At 37.7% G+C, this 24,786-nt stretch overlaps 1 protein-coding gene across 1 annotated transcript in view; it reads left to right on the plus strand.

The window, feature by feature from the left end:
- Window positions 1-24,333, plus strand: part of cox16 (cytochrome c oxidase assembly factor COX16) — a 48,489-nt gene extending 24,156 nt beyond the window's left edge. The window contains exons 3-4 of the mRNA XM_012969082.3: window positions 2,723-2,785; window positions 23,989-24,333. Of these exons, the coding sequence (XP_012824536.1) occupies window positions 2,723-2,785; window positions 23,989-24,105 (180 nt within the window). The 3' untranslated portion in view covers window positions 24,106-24,333. The remainder of the gene's footprint in view (window positions 1-2,722; window positions 2,786-23,988) is intronic.
- Window positions 24,334-24,786: the final 453 nt, after the last annotated feature.

The following is a 24,786-nucleotide window of genomic DNA, read 5'->3' on the forward strand; positions in this document are numbered from 1 at the left end:
TCAAGAAATGCTGCTTGGATCATTTGCTTTTTCCAAAATAGTCTTCAGAGAATTAAGGTTAAAGTCATTCTCCTGTTAAAAAAAAAGTATTGGGATGTTCACAAAAGCGTATATGAAGGTTTCCATTCCTTAACACAGGATATTATTTTAATGGTCTTTATTTATAACTGACTTTGAAAGTTATTTTTACCCAGCGGCTTATACCAGGCGGGGTTAGCTATATGGCAAAATTGCTCCACTTGTCAGTCTAAAATCTCTTTTCTGTGGAAATGTACTTATTTCTCAGTACATGGATTTTTATTGTTTATGGATGAGTCACTTAGGGATGTTATGGCGACTTTATGTAGCAGCGCTAGTGCGCCATTTATTCAGGCTAGGGGGCGATGGGATTGCATCTGTAGACCAGCCCACTTAGCTTTTGTTGTGGTGTTTCTTGAAGGCTTATTTCCATTGGTTTCTGTGATAATTATATAAATTCATTAATGGGATGGTTCACCATTAAGTTAACTTAGTATGTTATAGAATGGCAGCTTTTCAGTTGGTCTTCATTATTTATTTTTTCCATAGTTTTGAATGATTTGCCTTCTTCTGAGTCTTTCCAGCTTTCAAATGGGGCTCACTGACCCCAGCAGTCAAAAACCAATTTCTCTGTGAGGCTACAATTGTATTGTTATTTTGTATTATTATTTGTTTCTATTCAGGCCCTCTACTATTCTTATATCAGTCTCTTATTCAATCCACTCCCTGGTTGCAACCAGATAATTGCTGAAATTCCAAACTGGAGAGTTGCTGAACAAAAAGTTAAATATTTTACACAAATAATAACTGAAGACCAATTGCAGGTTGTTTTTAGAATAGCACTTTCTACATCATACTAAAAGTTGACTCAAAGGTGGACAAACCCTTTCATTTTGTATATATTTAGGTTGTTTGCCAAAAACATATAAGGCTACTCTGTAGCCATATCTGTTTTCCTTTGTTTAAAATGGATGTGCATGTTTTAACACAACCTGGAAATTTCCACTTTCTATGACACTGACCTGTATGTAACACCCATTGCCAGCCGTGACAATATGTTTCTGATAAAAAAAAAATAGTGTTTGTGTACTTTGTCTTATTTGGGGCTGTGTTCTATAGCAGTGTTACCCACGCATGGCACAGTTATTCTGTGCATACCTTATACAGGTATAGGATCCATTATCCGGAAACTCCTAATCCAAAAAGCTTTGAAATTACAGGAGGGCCATCTCCCATAAACAATACATATAATGAATCTTTATTGGAGAAAAAAAAACATGCCTGTTGGGTTTAATTAATGTTTAAAGAGAAGGAAAGTTAAAATCTCTGGGGGTGGATCGCTCTCCTGCATGTACCCCCCGGTCAGTGTGGTTTCTGGTATCAGGTAAGTAAATACAATTACTGGGGGTGCCTAACATTTTGGCATACTCCAGTGATTCAACCTTTCCTTCTCCTTTTAATTATTATTTAGAAAACTTAAGGTATGGTGATCCAAATTATGGAAAGATCCTTTATCCGGAAAACCCTAGGTCCAAAGCATTCTGGATAACAGGTCCCCTACCTGTATGACTCTTTCCTTTTTCTCACTCACAAAGCTGCAGTTCTTTTACTCTTTAGCGATGATAATCTGACTGAGCATTCAGCCTGCAGTGGTCCTATATGCTTGATATTATAATGGATTCTGCTTCCTGAATGGATTATGTATCAGAGTGATAGACATAAGAAAGAGCCAAAGCAGTTTTACATTTTGTCAGTGCTGTGCAGTGGCATTAGAAGATTCTGGGCTTCATAGCTACATCTTTGTAATGACCCTATACCTTAAAAACAAATAACACATCAGCAGAGCCCCATGTACTTCTGGGCCCCCTGCAATCACAAGGTCTACTCTACTTTTGTTACACCACATATTTTTTTTTTTAAAAAAAAAAGATGTTTAGTAACAGAGAATAGCCCAAAACTATATAGAAGTGCATAAAATGTTTTTAGAAAATATTTTGAAAAAGGGAAATTTGGGGCTGTTAATATTCCTTAAATCTTATAGGATAAAAATGGTTTAATTTCAGAAAAAAATCTGTATAATATAGTCAATAATGTACCCCCTATTGTAAACTATAAGGATATTATAAGTCATCTGGGAGTTCCATGAGATCCTCATATACTCATATTTTTTGAGTTAGGGGGTACTTTAATGTGTTTATATGTGGCTTGTGTGTATTATAATATAATATGTTAGTGTAGCAAAGCATCACCTTTTTCTCGGTCACAATAGGTTCAGTAAAGGTCAGTGGCCACGTTCTTGCTGAACTGCTTTTTTTGGACACAGTTGCGTCTGCCAAAGGTGTTTCTTTGTACCTGCATAAGCCAACAAAGCAGTGCATGGATATAACTCAGAACTCCCTGCTGAGGTTAATAGGCAGATAGTATGCTTTTGGTGTGTTCTGTTTTAGAATTAGCCCTGCGTTGCATTTCCCTGTCTCATAGAAGGGCATTATATATGTCAAACCCCAGGGACTTTAGCATGTTATAAATATGCGGGAAGAAAACATTTATTCTAGATCATTGCAAACCATTTTGTTTGCTTATTGCTTGCAGCACATCAAATGTACGTCTCCTGATTCTAGACAATTATAGATTTTGTGGCATAGTTAGTGATTCTCTCTCGGCTTATCTTATAAATATTGCTTTAATTTCCTTTCAAATGCAGATGGATCCAGCCCTGGAGGAATTAGTCAGCAAGAAAAGAGTTTCCCTGGAATCCGAGTTTGAGGTATGTGTTGTTTTTTTTTTTTTTTTTTTTTTTAACTTTTCTAACTTGTAGGAAAACAGGCGAGCATATATTCCCTGTCTGTTTTTATAGCTTGGGCACAGCTATCGGGCGTGTTCGTCTGTTGCTAAAATTAGGTAAAACCCACTGAGTTTGGTTTACCACCTGCTGGCTGTAGCTGTGTAGCTTCTTTCTTCTTACATGTGTCCGTAGCTTTATGGGAGTATGAGAACAGATTCCCCATATGTAGGCTGCCTTCAGGGGGTGGGAGAGGGGTTACTACTGTACCAGTGAAATCTTCTTTGGAATAGGGGCCCGGCCACGTTGCAAAAGTTACACAAATTGTGTAAGGTGCGAATAAGGTTATGGGAAAACATGCAATTTACATAACTTTCTCAAAAACTGCCTAGAAACTTATTAAATTTGCGTATCAATGAATTACAAAATCTTAAGGAAAACTCCACTGTCCCCAGTGAACTTATTAGCACATTAATTATTCATTTTAACTGTTTATATGAACTGCTTAATATAGAGTAACCCACAATTAAAATACTGATTTATTAGCACATTCATTATTTGTACTATTTTTACTACTAGTACTAGTTATTGGGCCCCACAACAAGATCATTGGGCCCCTAAACTTAGGAAGTTTAATAACTTATGCAAAAACGTACGTAACTTTCATATCAGGTAATGACAGCACAGGGAATGGGAAGGAAGGAGTGTAGGGTTTACACCATCAGGGTATTAATGAAACTCTTTATATTTTATAGGGTAACTTCAACTGTTTATATTGCACACAAACGGGGTGTGGGCAGAATTTTGGTACTGAAAGCTGGTGTTCATGGGTGCCACATATAAACTTGTACGGACCCCAAAGGTTCCGGATGGCAGCCTTGCCATATGTAGAGAGGGATATTGAATTCAAACTTCAGCGACTGCTTAGGTACACCAATTTTTATGTACTGGACATGTCTACCTCTGAATTACTGTTATACATTATTCACATCATTCCCTGCCCTAGGGGAGCTTACAATAATAAATTCCTATCACATTCACACTTAAGTCAATTTTTATCTGGAGCAAATGAACCCTTCTATAAGTTTCTAGAATGTGGGGGGAAACTGGAGTACTTGGAGAACGCCCACGCAAGCATGGGGAGAACATATGAAATCCTTGCTGGCCCTCGTTTAATGAATATATTCTTCCCAAGATGCATATTTTTTGTGGCCATCTATATCAATGTAATTCCCAGGAATGTGTATGCTGTGGCTGAATTAATGTTACCATTCAAACTGCAGAGAATGCTGGGAGTATTAGCTCTGCAAAGTCCTTCTGTTCCTAATAGAGGTTACAAATCTATGTTTTTTGTTATTACTATTGTGCTAAACATGAAAATTAAAGCTACTGCATGTTTGTTTCTTGTGAGGTTCAGTGCACAGATAATCCCCTTGCTTAAGAGATTCTTTATAACTAAACAGTCTCAACAAAGGATGAAGGGGATTTTATACTGGTAATCTAATGTTGTACTTTGCAAGAGCCAAACATGAAGTAACTTCAATTTCTCTGTTTGCCCTGTTTAGCTCAGGTAATAACAAAAACCATAGTTTTTTTTTTATTATTAAAACAATAGGGCAGCACAGTAGCTCAGTGGGTAGCACTTCTTACCTGTAGTGTCTTCTCTCTGACTATGAAGACCTCAAAGAGGTGCCCACTGGGCATGCTCGCTGCCTCTGCTCCAATCAAGCAAGCAGCAGGCACCTTTTTGAGGTCATCATAGTTGGAGAGAGAAGGAGTGCTCAGAAAGCAAAAGGGGCGGAGCTTCACACTATTTTAGGAAATTGTCAAATAAAAGACTTACTTATTCTTTAAGGGACCATTTAGATAAAATCTGCTTTACCTAAAATAAACCATGCCTTTTAATTTCAACTACCTTTAATTAAAGAACTAAGAGCATATGCCATTAAATTCAAGTAAAATATCAAATGAACATATCCGCAATAAATTGCTTTTAAAGTGTCACTTCTAATCTTCAAAGCCTCTTAAGTGACACCTATTCATATATGTGCTGATAGTCACTTCTGTTTTCCTGGAAGAAAGGAAGATGTCTGATTGAACAAGAATCTGCCAGAAATACAGTGCACAACCACACAAACCAAGGGGGATTAAAAAAAAAAAAAGTATAATGCCTTATAGCAAGGGAATGATTTATAACTTATGTCACCACTCACTTGATAGCCGCGTGAATTGCATTTGTTCATCGGAAGCGATACTTCTGTTCCTTTTCAGCTCTGTTTTTTTCAATAACCATTTCACACACATCTTCTCCAGCCCCCTGAAAGGACTGTCCCATGATGACTATCTGCCGGCATCACTCGCACTTGTTTGCTGCCTGGGTTGTTGACACAAGCTTATACTGGATTGTATTCTCCCACAGCAGTATCATCAAGGTTTTAACTGGATTACACCTCAACTGTTGCATTTAGGTGGATCATTTATTGACTGACTTGCCAATGTTCATTTAGACTAAACTGTCCAACAGTCTGAATGGACATTTGACTAATATTCTGAAGCTCGTTAACGCTTATCGCATAGTTTTTTGCGTTAAAAAGCGTGCAATAAATAAGTGCCGATTCACTAAAGGTCGTTAACGCTTATCGCATAGTTTCTTGCATTAAAAGAACATCGCCAAGAACATCGCTTCTTAATTCAGACAAGTGTCCTTTTAGTGAATCGATCGTTAACTTGCAAAAAATAAGAAGTGATAATATTTTTAACACATGCTATAAATAGCACTCGTTTTTTCGACCTTTAGTGAATCGTCCCCATAATCTTTATTTAAACTAACTGGTGAATCCACCACAGCTCCCTTTTCCTTAGCGCAAGTTCCCAGTCTTCCACAAGGGTAGACTATCACACACACCACAAATTTTGATAACCATGTAAAACATCTCTAAAGTTGGTAACTACATCAAGTTTGGGGATGTAAAAAGACTCCACCGTTATTAACACAACAACAAAATTTGCGTTTACATTCGAAAATCCCGAATTTTTCGAGTTGAAAGCATTTTTAAAACTCGAAAAACTTGAGTTTAAGTGGATGTTCGTTTCCATCAATCCTCTTTATTTTTCCCTAACAAGAATTGTTCCTGCAGCCATTTTAGGAGCATTCACACTCTTGGAAAACAATATTGTGTTTAAGTTTTACTTGAAACTGGGTGAAACTGAAAACAATGATGGGATTAATTTCCCCTTGAAAAATGTGAAATAGAAAGCAACAAGGGGATTAAATTCCCTTGAAGCTGGGTGAAACTGAAAACAATAAGGAGATTAATTTGTCTTTGAAAATGTGTCAAGGACAGGCTGTCACTGACTATTCTATTCCTCTACTATTCTAAGCCTCCATAGGACTCAATGGTAATCGACAGATCAAACCTGTCAAATTTTACAAAAGAAAAGTTAACTAAACACTATTAAATCACGAATTATGGGAGTTATTTTCTAAAAACTTTTTCGGGGAACAATAACGAAAAAATTGAGTTCTGGCGAAAACCCATTTATAAATCTCAAATTATCTAGAAGTAAGAAAAAATCAGACTTTATCTTAAAATTGCTTAGTAAATGTTCCCCTAAGTAGGAGGTTCCCAATCTGCCTTTACCTTTGTGCGGTTTCTACTTTTTTGTATTGAGTGATGTGCAAGTAGGGACACCTGTGGGCTGGCCCCATGATAGCACCTCATAATAGCAGGAGCAAGATTAGTCAGACAGCCCACCATTCGCTGTCAGGTACAACTCTTTTCCCTCCATTTGGGTGAAGCGTCTGGCTCTGCAAAAAAATGCCAATCTGTACCAGTGTTTTGCACTTTGCTCTCCCTAGTAAATTAGCTCTTTAGTGTTTTTTGTTTCTGCAGGCAGAGGCTCAGTCACAGTTCTTAAACTTCTGCTATTGCATCTTTGCAGATGGATCAAAATCTTGTAAAACAGGAAGAACTATACTCTGAAACAAATATAGACAATTCCACAGTCTAATTAAAATGTCTATAAATGAAGTGATGTGCGTGAGGTTTGTTTTTAAAAATTAACAGGTGCCAAAGATTTAATAAACTGAGGTATTTCCATAAGAAAAGCAAAGGGTTGCTCATCTAAGAAAGTTAATGTTCTTATATAAATCCAAGTCTTTTACCTAGCTGTCAGAAAGCAGTACAATAAAAATGCTAGCTCAGCACGCTGAAAAACCCCAAAGCTCTATTAATTTTTGGAAACTTTTATATGTCGTAAGCTCTTTTTTGAATCCTAAGCACTTGTACAGATGTGGATCACCACCCTTGTAATTTACTGCTCTTGCACATGTTGTTAGCTCTTCCTCTCTTGACTGTTATATATAGATGTGTGTGATGTATATGCATGTATATGTGCTTGGCAAAATGCCTTTTTATTCTTTATTACCATTATTATTTATTGATTTGAAAGGGGCAGTATCTTTGGGAATATATTTTGCACCTAGAAATGCTAAACAACTTAACAGACCATTTATTAGTAAGTTTCTTAAAGGACAAGGAACACTTACAATTTTCAGAACTGTACTTAGTGCACAGTTGAAACCATGCGGATTTATGGCCTTAGGCTGATATAATTTTAATAGGTGTTTATGTCCAAATATACAGAAGAGAAGGGATTCATCAATGCACATTCCCTGGTCCCCTGTTTAACTAGTTTAGTATCTATGCAAATGCATATACAGGTATCGGACCCCTTATCCAGAAAGATCCGACTTACAGAAAGACCATCTCCCATAGACTCCATTTTAATCAAATAATTCACATTTTTAAAATGATTTTCTTTCTCCCTGTAATAATAAAACAGTGCCTTGTACTTGATCCCAACTAAAATACAATAAATCCATATTGGAGCCAGAATAAGCCTATTGGGTTTAATGTTTAAATAATTTTATTATCAGACTTAAGGTAGGAGATATGAATTACGGAAAGACTGCTTATCCGGAAAACCTCAAGTCCCAAGCATTCTGGATAATGGGTCCCGTCCTGTACTTTAAAAAACAGGGTTACAAAGTTGTGATCATAAGACTAACAAGCTAAACCCCTTATGATGTTCCTAACTATTTGCCACCGATCATTTTTCATAATCATAAGCTGACATTTGCTAGCATTTTTGAGAGAAGTGTCTTCTGACCCAGGCGCTGGTTTCCGGGGCTTAATCCTTCTCACTATTAGCTTTTATTGGAAAGAAATTGCCAAAACACTGCTTTCACAGGCTTAATCCTCACCCACTTGGGGCTTTTAGAACAGACACATTTCCCAGATCAGCACCCATTTTTAAAGGCTTAAGACCAGGTGTTTATATCCAAAAGGCTAAGAGAAAATGCTGGCGTAGGCAGAGTTAAAAGTGCAAAATGGGTCTGCAACTTTGTCACCAAACATAACGATAAAGTGAAGAAAAGGAAAAGAATGTTACATTCAGTGTTGTTATTTAAAATGATCACCATACTCTTTTTGGTTGGTCACCATAATCCCTTTATACAGTGAAAGTTCCTCCTACAAGGTAAGGCCTCCTACCCACTGAAGAGTCAAATAGTTGGTCAAAACCCTGCCCGATTCAAGAATCACTATTCTGTAGATCAGAAATCCCCAACCTTTTATACCTGTGAATCATTCAAAAGGAAAAACAGTTGGAGAGCAACACAAGCATGAAAAAAGTTTCTGTGGTGCCAATAAAAGCTGTAATTGTCTATTTTGTAGCCCTTACATGAACTGGCAGCCTACAGAAGGCTTTGTTTGGCATTATACTTGGTTTTTATGTAATCAAAACTTGCCTCCAGGGGCGGGCCAAGTCGGCTGAGCGCCCTAGGCAACCCGGCTTGCCACCTTGCCCCCACCGCTCCCCGCAAGGCGCATGGCGCAGATGCAATGCAGAGGGAATAGCCGGGTAAGAGATCCTGGACTATGGGTTGGCAACAGAGGTACCTGCCTAGTGCCCCCTCACTGTTGCTTCTGGCTTCTCTAGTCAGGCCGGACTGGGATTCCCATAGGCCCACTGTTTATGTGACTGTCTATAGCATCTTCCAGCAGCCCCTCTGGCATTTGCCAGAATCCACAGATTGTCTGTAATTAAAGGGATGCTGCGATCAGAATACGTTAAGTCTTTATGGACACATTGGCAAAAGTGTAATATTATTTAAAGCAGTGTATTTTTAAGACTTAAGTCTTTTAAAAATTTAACTTTTGAGCTTGCATGGGATACACAAGTGACCAAGTATATGCCCAAATTATTATTTATATACTCAGAAGCAGCAGCTATTTTGTATATGCCAGACTGCTTTCAGGAGATGTAGCCATGAGAATGGAGGAGATAAGAAAGTGTAGCTTAGGCAGAGCAAACCAAACTACTGAACCTAAAAAAAAAAAACCTCATATACATTACTTCAAATCTAAAAATTGAATCTGACAGAGCATAGCACAACCATGTTAAAGCTTGTTTATAAAATGAATTAGGATAATACAGAAAATGGGAAGAGTAATGTAGAGACCATATCCCTGTATAATCAGAATGATAACAGGAGTCACCATTGATTATTCTGTTCCGAACACCAGTCAAATGGAGAATAACTGCATATTTGATAAGCAGTGACAATCCTATTCCAAAGCATGGGAATAGACACGTGGGAATGCTGAGCACTACAATGATTTTTATTTTCCCATCTGCATTCTCCAAAGAGAAACTTTCATGTGGTTTCATCTCAACAGATAAAGTGACTGCATGTGAAATTGATTTCCATGACATATTAATAGTTCATCATCACAGCTGTTCTTCTTTAAATGATATTTGTTCATCTGATATGAATGGCTGCTTGGAATATACCCTGCTGCGGCAGAATTCATATCAGATGTATTAAATGATGTATTAGTATTGCCGTTATTCTAGTTTTATAACCATGAACTGAAGTCTATAGGCAGGGTATACATATGAAGCAGGCTTTAGTGATCCACATGTAATGGCCATGGAACACCTTTTGGAGTCTCAGGAGCCATGCCTATACCTAATAACATTTTGCTACCATATAACCCTTGACTTGAGATTAGACATTCAATAGTCTGCTCATTCATTTATATATCATTTCATATTATTTCTTAAATTTTATTATTTTGATTCATCCTCAGGGCTTTAGGTTGTTCACCACCATCTAAAGTCACTTGTATTTTGCAGACAATGAATTATATTGGTCATTAAAGTAAGAAAAACTACCCTTTTTATACAAAATTAAAAAAATGGAGCACACACTAATTGAAGGCACGTTTTAGTTGATAGAGTGGAAGATATTTTACAGGACAATATCATTCGGGCTACATACACGCTGCCTTTGAAATGCATGTTCTCGGTGCCCTGTGTTGGAGGACACGTTGGCAATTGTAATTTGATTTAATGTGTGCTGTGCTCCTAAATGTAAGAGGTAAATTATAAAGCTGAGTTTTTCATTTACACTTATTTGGCAGCACTGTGACCGCTGGAAAGCGATTATTTTTGCTTTGCCAGGTTTCAGGATGCCCTTGTGCTTTTCTAATTAAACCAGTGGGGTACCTAGTGCAGTGATATTACCTTGCGTTGCTTGCCCAGAAGCAGGTGGTCCCTAAGGTATTGTGTACAGATGCTGTTCATTCCCATTTGGGGTATTTAAAGGGACCCTATCATAACAAAAATGCTCTATTAGCCTGCACCACCTCTGGTGAGGGAAACAATACTATTTTAGGCAGTAAATGCTTCTATGTCGCTATGCCATCCAGTGCAGGAAGCCATGTTTTGTCACATACTGTCACATAATGAGCAGATCTGCTGGTTCACTCATTATGCATATGTGTGTGTGTCTTGTAAGTTCGGAAAGGATTTTCCCCTGATCCTTTTCACGTGCATGCACATAATGAGTTCGGGCATACCTTGTTAGTCCCTTCCTTCTCGGTGTGGGAAACATAGGGCTCGCCGGGAGCATTAGCTGTCTAGAATTGTATTGTTTTCCCCAACCAGAGTGCAGGCCCACACCTCTGGTGGGGGAAGCACTTTTACTGTGATAGTTGCCCTTTGAACAAGTAAAATACAGACAATTCAATGTATCTCTGCAGACTTTTCCATGTACATGTGCTCCTTTCCTTTCCCCTAACACTATACGGTTTGTGTAGCTAATACCCTCAATTTGGATCCCTATAATACTCTGACCTATAATTTTTTTTACATCCTGTTATTATCTAAGCTTCTTTGACACTTACTTCTCGTCTCATTCACATCTGCTCTCAGTTTGCATTCTTGAAACCATGTAATCTTGTATGTTAATATTAGCAGCGAGCGTCTCACTATGTACTTACATAACAGAAAATATTTTAAAATAACCTTGAACCTGCATATTATTTGCAGCAAGGCTGTTATACTGAGTTGGTTTTATAAGGTCAACATTTTTACAAGTTAGATAAATGCAGCTCCTATTTTTATAGGTGCCTTCTGGTTTTATTTTAATGTATCTCAATGTCATTTTTATATAGTCATGAAGAGGAAGCCTACATAGTTCTACAGGTTTATTATTTGCCCGCTGGTGCTTGGAATGGTGTTGTATGGTATTATTGATACGCCAAATCCATTGACCTTTCTCAAAAGACTTGATTTAAAAAAAAATAAATAAATAAATTAAATGAACCTAAATTCTAATGTTCATATTAAAATGCACGCGTAATGCATGTAATGAACCAGTCAGGAGATCCCAATGGTGGCCAATAAAAGGGCAACCATTTGGTAGTTGAAATCGTGAAAGCAAGCTAGCTGCAGGTGAGAAATTAGATGAAAATAAATACTGGACGGGCCAGACCAGGGGTGAATTTGGCCATCTGGAATATATTGTAAAATACACAAAATGTCTAATATATATATTATATATATATATATATATATATAGACAGATAGATAGATAGATAGATATGTATATATCTATATATTGATAATGGGAGAGTGCAAGTAAGTGTTAAGTAATAGCTGTCACCTTTGCTCAAGCTTAACAAATAAAAAGTGACTGTGGGCTAACGAGGACTTTCAATTTATTGCCATAGTAAAGGGTGTAAAAAAAAATAAACTGCCCACTGTCTGACAAAGGCACGCTCTAACTGAAACATACAGTGGAATCCCCAGTCTGCTTTGCTAAATGTGGGCCAGCGGTGGACACATGAGCAAGAATGCCTTGAACTTTCAGGAGCTTTAAACATTATAGATGGTTAATATGCCAACCCTACTACCTACCTATCTACATGCTTTATTGTCTATAGGGCTTGTTCCCAAGAGCCAGCTACCTGAGATGTGCTTACATTGGGGCAACATATGCTTAATATGTGACCCTAGCTGTCACGAAGGTTTCCTTCTCTTTCTGCCTGCTAATATTAAGAAAAAAACTGTTTGCTACATGTTTTACAATGTTTGATGCAAGAAAGAGCATTTTAAAGATTATTCCTTCTAATATAAACTGGAGTGTATTAATGGTTATCATAAAACACTGAGTTGATTCTTGTGGCATGGGGATAAATAAAGCCATAAAATTGTCATTGCCTTTAGAATCTAAATGTGTCAGTATGTGATTGAAACCCCCTTATTTTATGGCAAACATTAATAAAAGTTGAGTTTTATACGCTTTTACCAATACCCTTTCCTTCCAGTTTACTTTGTCTGAGGGTGAGCACTGCTGGAGGGTATCTTTTGTGTCTGAGCTACCATTTTTATTCTTCCCCGGTGCACTATTTCTTAAAGTTTTCTCATGAGACTCATAAAACCTGGGAGGCAGATTTGTGACCCAAGAATCAGCTGCAAATTACTTGTTATCTAAAGTTAATTGCTGTAGTTGGAAATTTCACATTACTAAATCATGGTGACCAACCCTGAATTGGATGGGTGCTCATTTATTTGGTCTTGACCCACATCTTAAAGTGATACTGACACTAAAATAAATACTGATACTCGAAAACTGATTAAGGTATAGAGATACAAATTATGGAAAGATTCCTTATCTGGAAAACCCCAGGTCCCATAGGTCTTATACCTGTAATATGTATTTAGAAAGCACCAACATATACCACAGCACTGTAGAATAGAAAAGCATATATACATCAAACATACAGTGCATTTTACATACAAATAAAGAATGATACCATAGGTAAAGAGGGTCCTATTCATTAGGTCCTAGAAAGTGTTCAGGGTTTCTTATTGATCTAGCAAAGAGAAACCATAATCATAGACTCTTCCGCATTGACTTTATGATATTTCTAAAAGACCCCCCACAGTGATGATGCTTTTGCTTCTACGGTGGGTGGAACTAATAGAGTAAATGGAGTTTTTCAACTTATTGATTGTCCTGAGCAACATTGATTTATATGTGCATATAGTAAAGTGTGCTTGTGAGGCCTATCAGCTGCCAAGTAAACAACTGCAAGCCTTTTCTTCCAAGTGCAAGTTATACATCAAACAGGTGAAGGATACTTGTATAGATTCAGAATCCCTGGGACTAAATGGATATCCTTAAAAACGCCCCTGAGACATTACTTGCAATATGTTCCAATGGTAAAGAAGAAACGCGGAAAAAGGAATCGCTCGCTACAGGTACAGTTTTCTCCTAACAGGGGCGCCAGCCCGGGGTACAAGGTAAGCGATTAAAGTCACTTGGGGGTGCCTAACATTTTGGCACCCCCAAGTGACATAGCCTTTCCTTCTCCTTTAAATAACTGGCGACAACCCAGATGTTTCTAAACTACAACTCTCTGCAATTCCAGCAGCCTTAACCATGAAAGGGTTCCTGTGAGCTACAGCTTTTGATAGACAGTGTAAGTTCCAGGGTCTGTGCCTCTTCTGCCAGAGCATGCTTGTTTGTTATAGTAATTGAGCAATAAGGTGCTGACACCAGGCGCATATGGGAGATCTGCACTTAACTAGAGGAAGAGATAATTGATAGGCTACCTTATCTGCCTTTCTCTTGCTTCTATTACTGGGGAAAGCAGTCTTCTTATTGCCACTGAATAATAACCATGTGTAATACAGTCCTTCCTCAAAAAAAAGAAGCTGTTAAATTGCACTGAAAGACAGAGTCTGCCTTCTCTTTGTACATGAAATGGCATTTATTTCTGGAAAATGGATCACAACTTAACATTAAACAGGAGCAGGAAGAAATGTGAAATCTGGGAATTAATTTGTAACGTTGTCAGGATTCAGGGAGCAAGCTGCAATTCCATTGGTTATCAAAAAGAAGGGCACTTCTTAAAGCAATAATTATAATATCAAGACACAAAGGTCTATTGCATAAGTAGGCACTTCTAGAATAACGAAAGGGGAAAACAGTTTCCCACAATACACAAACAACTGGCTTTAAGATGTTTGTGTTGGTGGTGTTATACTAGAGTTTCTCCAATAACTGCACACCCCCATACACACAAACACTTTTCCACAGGGGGTATTGATTTTTTTGTTTTACTGACCTAGCCATGCACATAAACCTTAACTGGGGAAAGAACAGTGTGTGCTGTCAGGTATGAAGTGAAAGGGCAGCATATATTGTTCAGAGAGTGAATTCCCCAAATGGCCAACGACCTAAGCATTTTCCCTTCTAAATTCCATAACTCAAAAGCTAGAGGCTAACAAACCCCTGCCCGATACACTTTAGCCTCCCCTGTTCCTTACTTGCTGCATTCTGTAATGCAAGACTCAAGCTTTTCATGCATGCAGATGTATTACCATTATTATGGAATGTAACCAAGAACTTAATTTACTTAAGGAAAAAAAATCAAAATAGAACTGTGCTGGCTTATTACATAGTTCCCATCATGCAACATCTAAGCTAGCAATTCACTGAAAATTAAATCAGCTTTATTCCCAAGAAGATATTTTTAGGAGTAAGGAACTTTCCATGCTACATGAAGAATAGCAGCTGCTCTGAATGTATACCTCTAGGTAAAACAGCTTGCTTGTGATGTACATTATTTAGTATATATTTCCAGGAAAATTTATACATCCGTAAAACAGGGGAAGCATAGAGTAACGGTGGTGTAACTGTGCATATTTAATGGGTAACAGGAGGTGCCATCATTTAAAGTGTGGAAAATGGGAGGTGAAAAAAGTACAGCAAAACAGAGCTATCCGTTTCCCAACGGTGAAGATTTAATGTGTATTCCTCTATTGTAAAACCAGTTTAACAGATGTTATCCACCTGCTGCCCTGATAGTCAGTTTGTCTGTCATTCCTGCATTTCTAACATACAGACCTGCTCATCTGTGAGAGCATCTCAGCCATCTTTAAGCTATTAGCTGCAATACAATTAATAGAGGTGATCTGTTCTTGGGCCAAGGACATGGAGAACAGAATGTACGGTCAGTAACATAAAACAAACTAGGGCTTTTTGTACATAATTATAAAGGTGGTGTCTGTGTGTTCTAAGAAAAGTGTACTTCTCTCCGTCTGCGAAAATCCGCTCCATGTGGCATCAGCCTAATGGACTTTGTTTATCTAGATAACATTAAATACCTACACTGAAGTGTGGTAGCATCATCAGCAAATACTGGGTATCTTGTTAAAGAAGAATAGAATAGTGCAAAATGTAGGTAAATATAGGCAGCACAATGGCTGGCTGGTTATCATTGCTGTGTAGCATTGCTGAGATCCTAGGTTCGATTAGGACCAAGGAACTATTTCTTTCCTGTCTGTGTGGGGTTCTTCCTCCTACACCCAAACCATAGAGTGTAACTGACCCTAATGTGCAAGGGTATAGTAGAGTTACATGGAATGCTGACAGGAATCCTTATGCTAATGCAGCAAATATAGGGCCAGGTTCAATTCAGTGAGAAAAAGGTTTATCATCTGAAGACTCCTGGACTAGATTCAAGTACAGATGCAATTCAGTTTAGAAAAACCTGTCTATTTTTATCATGTGAAAACTCTATTAAAGTCTACGGGAGAAAAACCTGGAACTGAATTAGGAGAGGAAGATTTTTTCTTCTCCAATTAAATCTCTGAATCACTGAATTAAATCTGACCAATAGTTGCCTGGGACAACTTGCATTGATTTCTATAGAAACTGGCAAGCATTTACATGACAAATTTTTACATTGGAGTTTTTGTTTTTTTGCACTTAGTAAATACCAGACATTGGAATTTTCGAACTATTACTCGAATTCGTGTTAAAGCGCCAAAAAATCAAATTCAACAGTTGATTAACCCCCAGCCTTAGTTCTCATTGGCTGAACCCCTGTACAAGCACTTCTATGGGTTGTATTTTTTTTAATTCCAACCAGCAAGATTATCTCTTATACAGTGCAGGTATGGTATCTGGAAAACCTGTTATCCAGAAGGCTCCAAATTATGGGAAGGGCATCTTCCATAGATTTCATTTTAATCAAATAATTCAACATTTTAAAAAGTATTTCCCTTATTTCTGTAAGAATAAAACAGTACCTTCTACTTGTCCCTAGTGAAGATATAATTAATCCTTATTGGAGGCCAAATAATCCTGCTGGGTACAGAGATATTTTAGTAGCCGTAAGGTACAGAGATCTAAATTACTAAAACACCCCCTTATCCAGAAAACTCCATGTTCCAAGCATTCAGGATAACATGTCCCATACATGTATCTTTTGTTTTTCTTTGCCTTTTTAATTTCTCGTTTGGCTTTACATTTGTTAATGTAAAGCATGTTCAGCTATGCAGGGAAGAGCTCCGTAATACTGAAGTTGTATATTATAGAGTCTTGGCAGCTAGTTGGCTGTATTTCTAATTTACTCCTTTCATTAACTACAATTTGTTCAAGTGCTTTTAGCATTGCTTGCAAAGCAGCATGAAAAGGTGGGATAAAAGGGCTTCGCTGCACAGCCATTTCCTAGCCAGTGTTCCCTCGCTGTCACTAGATAAGAGGAGTCGGGTCCATTTAGAAGCATTTTAAATAAAATCCCAGAGATATATTAAAAATGGTTCTTTATAATATGTATTGAAACAGAATAATCAATGTAGCAGTTTTGGTAGACAGAACCTGGAGCCTCTTTGCTTAATATTGAAAGCCTAGATAAAAGTAGCTGGTAGGTTATTAAAATTAGTGATTTTTCCCACTCGGTTGAAAATCAGTACATTTAGGATTATAATATATTTATTGCCAAGGTTTTTCTTCATTTCTTTGTTCATGGGAGAGGAAGAATATGAAGTTGTTATTGTATATTCACTACTTAGCCCTTTTTGTAACTTTTGTGTCTTCTACTGAGCTCATCAAAACAAATGATGATGGAGATTTCTAAAGCTGGCCATCCACACGCTGATATTAGGTACGTGTATGGCGGATCGACGAGGTGGGCGATATCGCAAAGGCTGCGGGATATCGGTTGTCTCGCCGACCGGGTGGGTTAAAAGATTTTGATCGGGCGCTATTAAAGGAGCCCAAGCTAAATCTACTTTTAGGGCTGATACGGCAGGTGGAGGTAGAATTCCTATTGTTTCTACCTCTGTATCTAACAATTCAGCCCTGAACGTCAATGGGGGAAACAAACTATTCACAATGGTCGCAGGAAAGATTGTTATTGCAAAGTGTGTGGCCACCTTAAGAATAAATAGGGCATATAGAGGCTAAATAAAGGGCATTATTTATTCTGTTCTTAATAGAAAGTAAATGATGTTGGATATCCTGCCAATTGCACTGCATCATATGCAACTATTTTATTCTATCTTAAACTGTCGGCCTTCCAAACAAAACATTCTGCTGTCAAATATCTTGGTTGTGCTCTGCAAACATATCTGAGAAATGGATCCACATCAAAATAAATATGGAAGGCTCCGATGATAAATGAAAAGGCAAACAATATTCATTTAGGAAAGCAGTGATTTACATAATGGAGTCTACCCTGTAAGTTATTATGCATGTGTATGTCTATACAAATACAATTTGCTGATACACAGAGTAAACAAGCAGGGGTATATCCTTGCAAGTCATTTAATAGCATGGGATACACTTGTATAAAGCACAGCCCTATGAAATGAATAGGAGTTTCAGTAGAGATGAAATTACATTATATATAGAGCAAACTATGTAAATGTTTTTTCAGACTACTGGGTTATCTAGTGCTACATGCAGTATTGGGCTAATGGTGCACAGTCTGTTCTAACTGCTGTCTGATTTCTTACTCATAGGCAGCAAAGTACTGGAAAACACCCTTTTATAGACAATAATGCTAATGTCACTATCTAATCATGAGTCAGTTGAAAAATGCCATAGTGAACATTTTACAGCAATAATCATCTGATAACCTAGGGTATTTCTCTGTACAGCCTATGCGAAACTGGGAGGGTTGTTCCTGCTTATGCTATGCCTGGAGTATTTCATGACAGGCCATTATTACTTAAACCCCCTATGGCTCCAGTCTATTTCGCCTGCAGGCTTCAGGTCGGGCTATGGATGGTCATGACTTCTAATTCAGTAACACCTGCATAGCAGCTAGGGTAGATTAATATTTTCATTATACAAAAAAAGAAAAGAAAATGAAGAATTAATAGTCTTAATGAATAACTCAAAGGAGGATTAGCAATACAAATAACAAGTAAACAGCTTTGGCTGGAGGTAAGTGATTACACGTGCCTGGCCTTTATTAATTATAATTAATCTCCATGAATGCCTACATTTCCTAGAAAATATTACAAACAGTAAAGTGTAAGAAATAAGCAATAGCAATGCAGTTACATTTCGAATCTAAGGAGGTAAACTTTGTATATGAATTAATTACTAATCACAGGCTTTGTGCTTCAACCCATGGAACACTATAATATGCAAAATGTATTTTACAATAATTCATTCTATTTCATATTGAAATAAAACAGTACGGATATAAGATCCCTTATCCAGAAACCCATTATCCAGAAATTATGGGAAGGCCATCTCCCATTTTAAACAAATAATTCACACTTTTAAGAATGATTTCCTTTTTCTCTGTAATGATAAAAAAGTACTTTGTACTTGATCCCAACTAAGGTATAATGAATCCTGAACAATAAATTGCTCCAATTTACAGAATTAGAGCACAGTGTGATCCCAAAAAATTAATATATCATCTCTCCATATTTCTATGAGGCACATACAAAGGTCCACATCATTGTATTTGCCTCATAAAAATATGGACTTTTAACTACTGCCAAGGAAGGACCTTTTCCTAATGTATTTCTGAGACTAGAATCTTTGACCATTGATCTTTGTAGACCTCTGAATCCTGGGGACTCTCCTGCACCCTCATGGAGCTGTACAGAACTATTAAACAGATTATTTATAATCTCAACCTAGAATTATTTCCCAATAAATAAAGTCTTGAGGAACTGTGTATTTCTAAATGCCTAACCACTCGAAGTGCCCGCTTTAGGTCAATAAAGTCACTTCTTCACTTAAAACTAGAATTTCTTCAGCTCAAGAATACGTTTCACCACTGATACAAGTGACTTCTTTTGTTCAGCTCGGATTTTTTTCAGTTCAGCTTGAATACTTTTCACCACTTGTGACTTCTTTAGTTCAACTTGCAACTATATGTTTTACCATACGAATGACTTCTTCAGTTCAGCTTGAATAGTTTTCACCATTAGTCCTAGTTCAACTTAAATACGTTTCTCCATTCTGGTGAGAGGTGAAACAACAAGAAGTCCAGTTGTTTAAGGGTGAATACATCAGGAGCTTCTAGTAGCAGCTACTTGTAGTGGCTACTAAAATAGACAATGCTGATCATTTACTGATAACTGTCTCAACATGTGTTTTAGCAGAGGCAATTCTCAGTATTGTCTATGGCAGGGTAGCTTTTCTCAGTATTGTCTATGGCAGTATTGTCTTGGCATTTTGTAGTTTTGTAGTTTGCTAGTAGTAGCTCCGTGTGTCCTCACCCTAAGGGCAGTGGCAGACGGGGAGATTATTCACCCCACGACAAATCTAAGTTGCCCTTGAGAGGAAACTTCGGCGACTTGGGAAATCTTAGCTATGTGTATGTCATCCCACCGGCGATTTACATTCTAGCCAGTGGGATGGCATTGTGGGGAGATTAGTTGCCCGCATCAACGAAGATTTGTCGCGGGGCGACTAATCTCCCCGTCTGCCACTGCTCTAAGGGTGAAGACAGACGGAGATACTTGTAGCAGCTACTTGTCGTGGCTACTAAAATAGACAGTGCTGATTATTTACTGATAACTGGCTCTGTGTGTGTTTTAGCAGAGGCAATTCTCAGTATTGTCTATGGCAGGGTATTTCTTGGCATTTAGTAGCCGTAAAAAAGTAGCTGCTACTAGTAGCTCCGTGTGTCCTCACCCTAAGGGCAGTGGCAGACGGGGAGATTATTCACCCCACGACAAATCTAAGTTGCCCTTGAGAGGAAACTTCGGCGACTTGGGAAATCTTAGCGATGTGTATGTCATCCCACCGGCGATTTACATTCTAGCCAGTGGGATGGCATTGTGGGGAGATTAGTCGCCCGCGTCAACGAAGATTTGTCGCAGGGCGACTAATCTCTCCATCTGCCACTGCTCTAAGGGTGAAGACAGATGAAGATACTAGTAGCAGCTACTTGTCGTGGCTACTAAAATAGACAGTGCTGATTATTTACTGATAACTGGCTCTGTGTGTGTTTTAGCAGAGGCAATTATCAGTATTGTCTATGGCAATGTATTTTCTGGCATTTAGTAGCAGTGACAAGTAGCTGCTACTAAGTAGCTCCATGTGTCTTCACCCAAAAGACTTATCACTAGTAGATACTGTACATTGGGGTCTGGATGAATAAAAACTCTTCATAGACATATTCTTTTAATGTCATCCTAATGCCTGTGAATACATGTTGACTACTGCCAGAAAAATAAGGGCAGTTAGCCTTATTTATTTCTTGGTATTTATATTGTCAAGGAAAAACTGTTGGATAGGCCAGTTTGATTGTAGCTACATTTTATTTGTACGTACGAAGGCAGTATCCAGACATTCTTAAATGAGAATTGTCTCTGAGCTGATACTACATTTAATGTCACAAAGCATGTTTGTCTTATAGTCCTGAAACACTCTTATCAGTAGTAAGCTTTGTTATCTCTAAGAACAGAACAGGCAAAGAGGCCCAGTTGGCCATTACACCCAACACACCCAAAATGCCTCTTTTCACAAGTTTGCGGACTCATCAAAATGTTTTTACAACAGCAAAAAGAAACATTCTTATACAATGTATTTCACAACCCTTCTAATATTAAATGATATGAACAAGATGGAGTAAAGAAACAAGATGGTTTCTTTTTTTCTCTAACATTATAGTGCTCAAACATTTTCACAACCTTTTACAGAGATTATACATTATTCAGTCCCTCCTCCTTCAAGCTGTCCCTTAGCTGGGGATAGGGCTGCAAGAGCAATAACAGGAATAATAGATCTGCTTTCCTGCTGACAATTTTTCAGGTCAATATGAATTTCTTTTTAGAGCTATTATCTGTATCTGAACCACTCCAACCTGTGGCCCAGTCCAAATGAATTCTTTAAGAAAATATCCTGTTTGTATCAGTGAACTTATGAAAACATGGTATGTGCCTAATGTTGGCTGCATTTATTTAAAAAAATATACAGATAGCACAATATTATTTATCTAAAGAGACATTTTACCAATTTGTGCAGCCTTTCAGTGTTTCAAATTTCATTTTGTCTTTTAACCTCTGATAAGCATGTGTGACAGGCTGGAGTGAAGTTATGAATTGTTTATCTGCAGTCTCCAGGTATTTGGGCAAAAGAATAGTTCATCCTTTATGCATTCATTTCACATCATTGGCTCTCAGCCGTCTGTTCAAGGACTATCAACCACACCATTTCCAGAAGAGAATATAATGAGTACACAGGGAAAATATATTTGTTTGATGCTCCTACGCCTGTCAAAGTGTGGTCATGTGGAGAGGTTTGTTGGAGAGGTTACTTTAAATTACATATAGCATTTGTATAGAGATAAAACACTGGTGCTTTGGTCTCTTACGTACATTATCCTTAATAAAGAATGTAAAAACAAGGGTTCTTAAGCTTAGGGGGCTGAGGTTTGAGCAGATTGAGTAACTACAGTGTTGCATTTGCACAGGCTTTGTGCTCAGAATCCATGTGTTTTGGGACAGTTCTCATCTAAAGTTACATCTTGGCCAAACTACCCCATTTGGTAAGGGGCCATATATGCAGGAAATACCAAGCAAGTCAGGTTGTACCCATATGGACATCGGAAATGACACCAGTCTCTTGCAATTGTATTTAGTGTATATTTTACCTGTAAGCGCTGACAAAACTGGACATAAGCGGAGTGCAGAACTGGATGTCTGCCAATTAGCTCAGCATTCCTGCCCCAAAAAGCAGCTCTTTAGTAGGAAAAGAATCCCCTAAGAAGGGCCTAATACAATAAGCAATCAGTGCTGTATGGACATAAATATACTGCTTTTATAGTTTGTGCTGCAATCCAACAGAACATACCCTTTACTAGTAATGAATTGAAATACCAATTACAGTAATCCTACTGAATAACACCAAGTTTGTGTTAAAAGTTCCAATTAGGAGGAAATTTAAAATCCAAGTACTCAATAAAATCAATACCCTGATGATTGTCTGACATACATAAGCATCCTCCCTCCTGTTAAATCCCACAAGGAAGGTGCACTTAGTCTTTTCTTGGTACAGTTTCTAGCTGTTCTTACACTGAAATGCACTTCCCTTATGCTCTACTTGAAAATTGCTCACCATTAAACTAAATGGATTCTTTCGATTACAGCGATAATTTGTATTCCGACGTCTGCCAAGGAGATACATTTTATTTCTTAATAAATAATATTTGTTGCTTCCAAATAAAGGTTTATAAGAAAAGAGGCATTTTGTATTTACCCACCCACATCTATAATTGTTTAGAGAAAAATAGCATTCATTCCAAAGCGCTGGCACAATAAGATTCCTCTAGTCTGATGGAGCAATAATTGTTAGCGATAATTGAGGTTTCTGAAACTTTTAATATATATATTATGTTGTATTGATATGTCCTGATAGTGGAGATGGTATTTCTGGAGTTAGATATTACTGTTTACATGTGTTTTATTTTGTGTTAGTTTGTTTTGCTGTGCTTGTTTGGGAGCGTTTGAATTTAATCAAGAAAAACAGTCCTTAAAGGGGAACTCCACCCAAACACAACTTAAAGGAAAACTATACCCCCAGAATAAAAACTTAACCAACAGTTTATAGTATGTTAAGTGACCTATTAAAGAATCTTGCCAAACTGGAATATATATATATATATATATATATCAGTAAATATTGCCTTTTACATCCTTTCCCTTTAGCCACCATTTAGTGATGGGCTGTGTGCTCCCTCAGAGATCGCCAGACAGGAAGTGATGCAGCTGTATCTGTAACAGGAAGAAGTCTGTCCATTAATTGGCTGTTTGGGGGCCGAGCATGTATGTGTGCCTTGGCTTTATGTGCACCATGAACTGTATGATCCCAGGAGGCGGCCCATAATTCTTAAAATGACAGTTTTCTATTTAGGATTAACCAATAGCACATACTACTAAAAAAAAATTATGAATAACAAAGTAAACATAATTTCAAGGAACTTTGCAATACGCATTAATTAAAAATATGCAGCCTTTTCATGATTTTTAATGTAATAATATGGTTTGGAACAGTTCCCTAAGCCTGGCCCCCAGTTCTCCTGCTGATCTGGCTGACTACTTTGAGACTCAAATAAAATGTAACGGTAGTCGGCTGTCCTCAGCCTGCCTTCAGCCTGCGTCCTTCCAATCCCACAATTCCCTGCACTTGTGATGTCAATAAGGAAATAAACCCATGTAAATGGGATTTTTCTAAGAGCCTTAAGGAATTTGTTCCCAGAATCCCTTTTGACTTATTGTCAATAAGGAAAGAAACATCACAGTGCAATGCATTATGGGTTATGTAGTCCCTGCATGCTGTGTATGGTGTAAGCCGAGATTTCAAATGATGCGGAAAGAGAAGACCTGTTTTGCAGCTGCATTTCAGCATATAATGGTAATAACTGCTATAATAATACATGGTATTTATTCATACTTTTTGAAGGAACAGTGATAGGTATGTTAGGGGTTTCTGTGTTGTGTGGGGCTTTTTAACAATTTTGGTTCACCTTAAAAATAATCAGCTGTGAACTTTCTTTCTATTACAGAAAATTAAAGATTCTAATTATGAAGACTGGAAAAACGTCAGAGGACCTCGTCCATGGGAAGACTCAAAATCATTACAGCTTGAGCAGACAAATTCTGCCATTCCCAAACAGGCATAGATATATCTATTATAAAAGACTAAGGAATATGTGGCCAAACGTAGCTCAACTATTTGATCTGAGACTTTCTATTTATATGTGATGTCATAACAGTGTAACTGGACACAACTTGTCCCATCGGTACGGCTCTGAATAATGGACATGCAAAAATATTTCATTATGTGTCATCTGGAGGATCTTGCAAAGTAATGTGAGCCGGTGTTTTTATTAAATACTCAATATACATTCGTTCAGTGCAAATATTTATTTGGTCTGCTCAAAGTACATGCACGCGCTGACAATGAGAAGCTCGGTATTTGGTATCTAGACCTTCATAATTGCCCTGGCGTTCCAACTGTGGGGCAGCCCTCCTAGGGGAACCCAGATTGAAATTTGAGGAGAATGCCTTTTGACCTTTATATCCTTTATATATTTCAGGGGCCCTGAAAAAACCTTATGCTTCAAAGTGGAGGAGGGGGGTGGGGGGCTAAAACTTAAATAGTCAGAAAACCACTGCAGTTTTTCACCCAGGTGTGTTTCACTCTCGTATGCACAGAAGCACCTGACAAGGTTTGAATAATTTGACCCTATATTGGCAAAGCAAATTATATCAGTAACATTATAAAGCTGTTGAAAACAGTATTTTCTGTTGCAGTTTAATACAAAAGGAGGAGCTGTTTGTAGCTGGCAACGCTGGGAACG

The sequence above is a fragment of the Xenopus tropicalis genome, chromosome 8 (genome assembly GCF_000004195.4).
Source record: "Xenopus tropicalis strain Nigerian chromosome 8, UCB_Xtro_10.0, whole genome shotgun sequence".
Taxonomy (NCBI): domain Eukaryota; kingdom Metazoa; phylum Chordata; class Amphibia; order Anura; family Pipidae; genus Xenopus; species Xenopus tropicalis.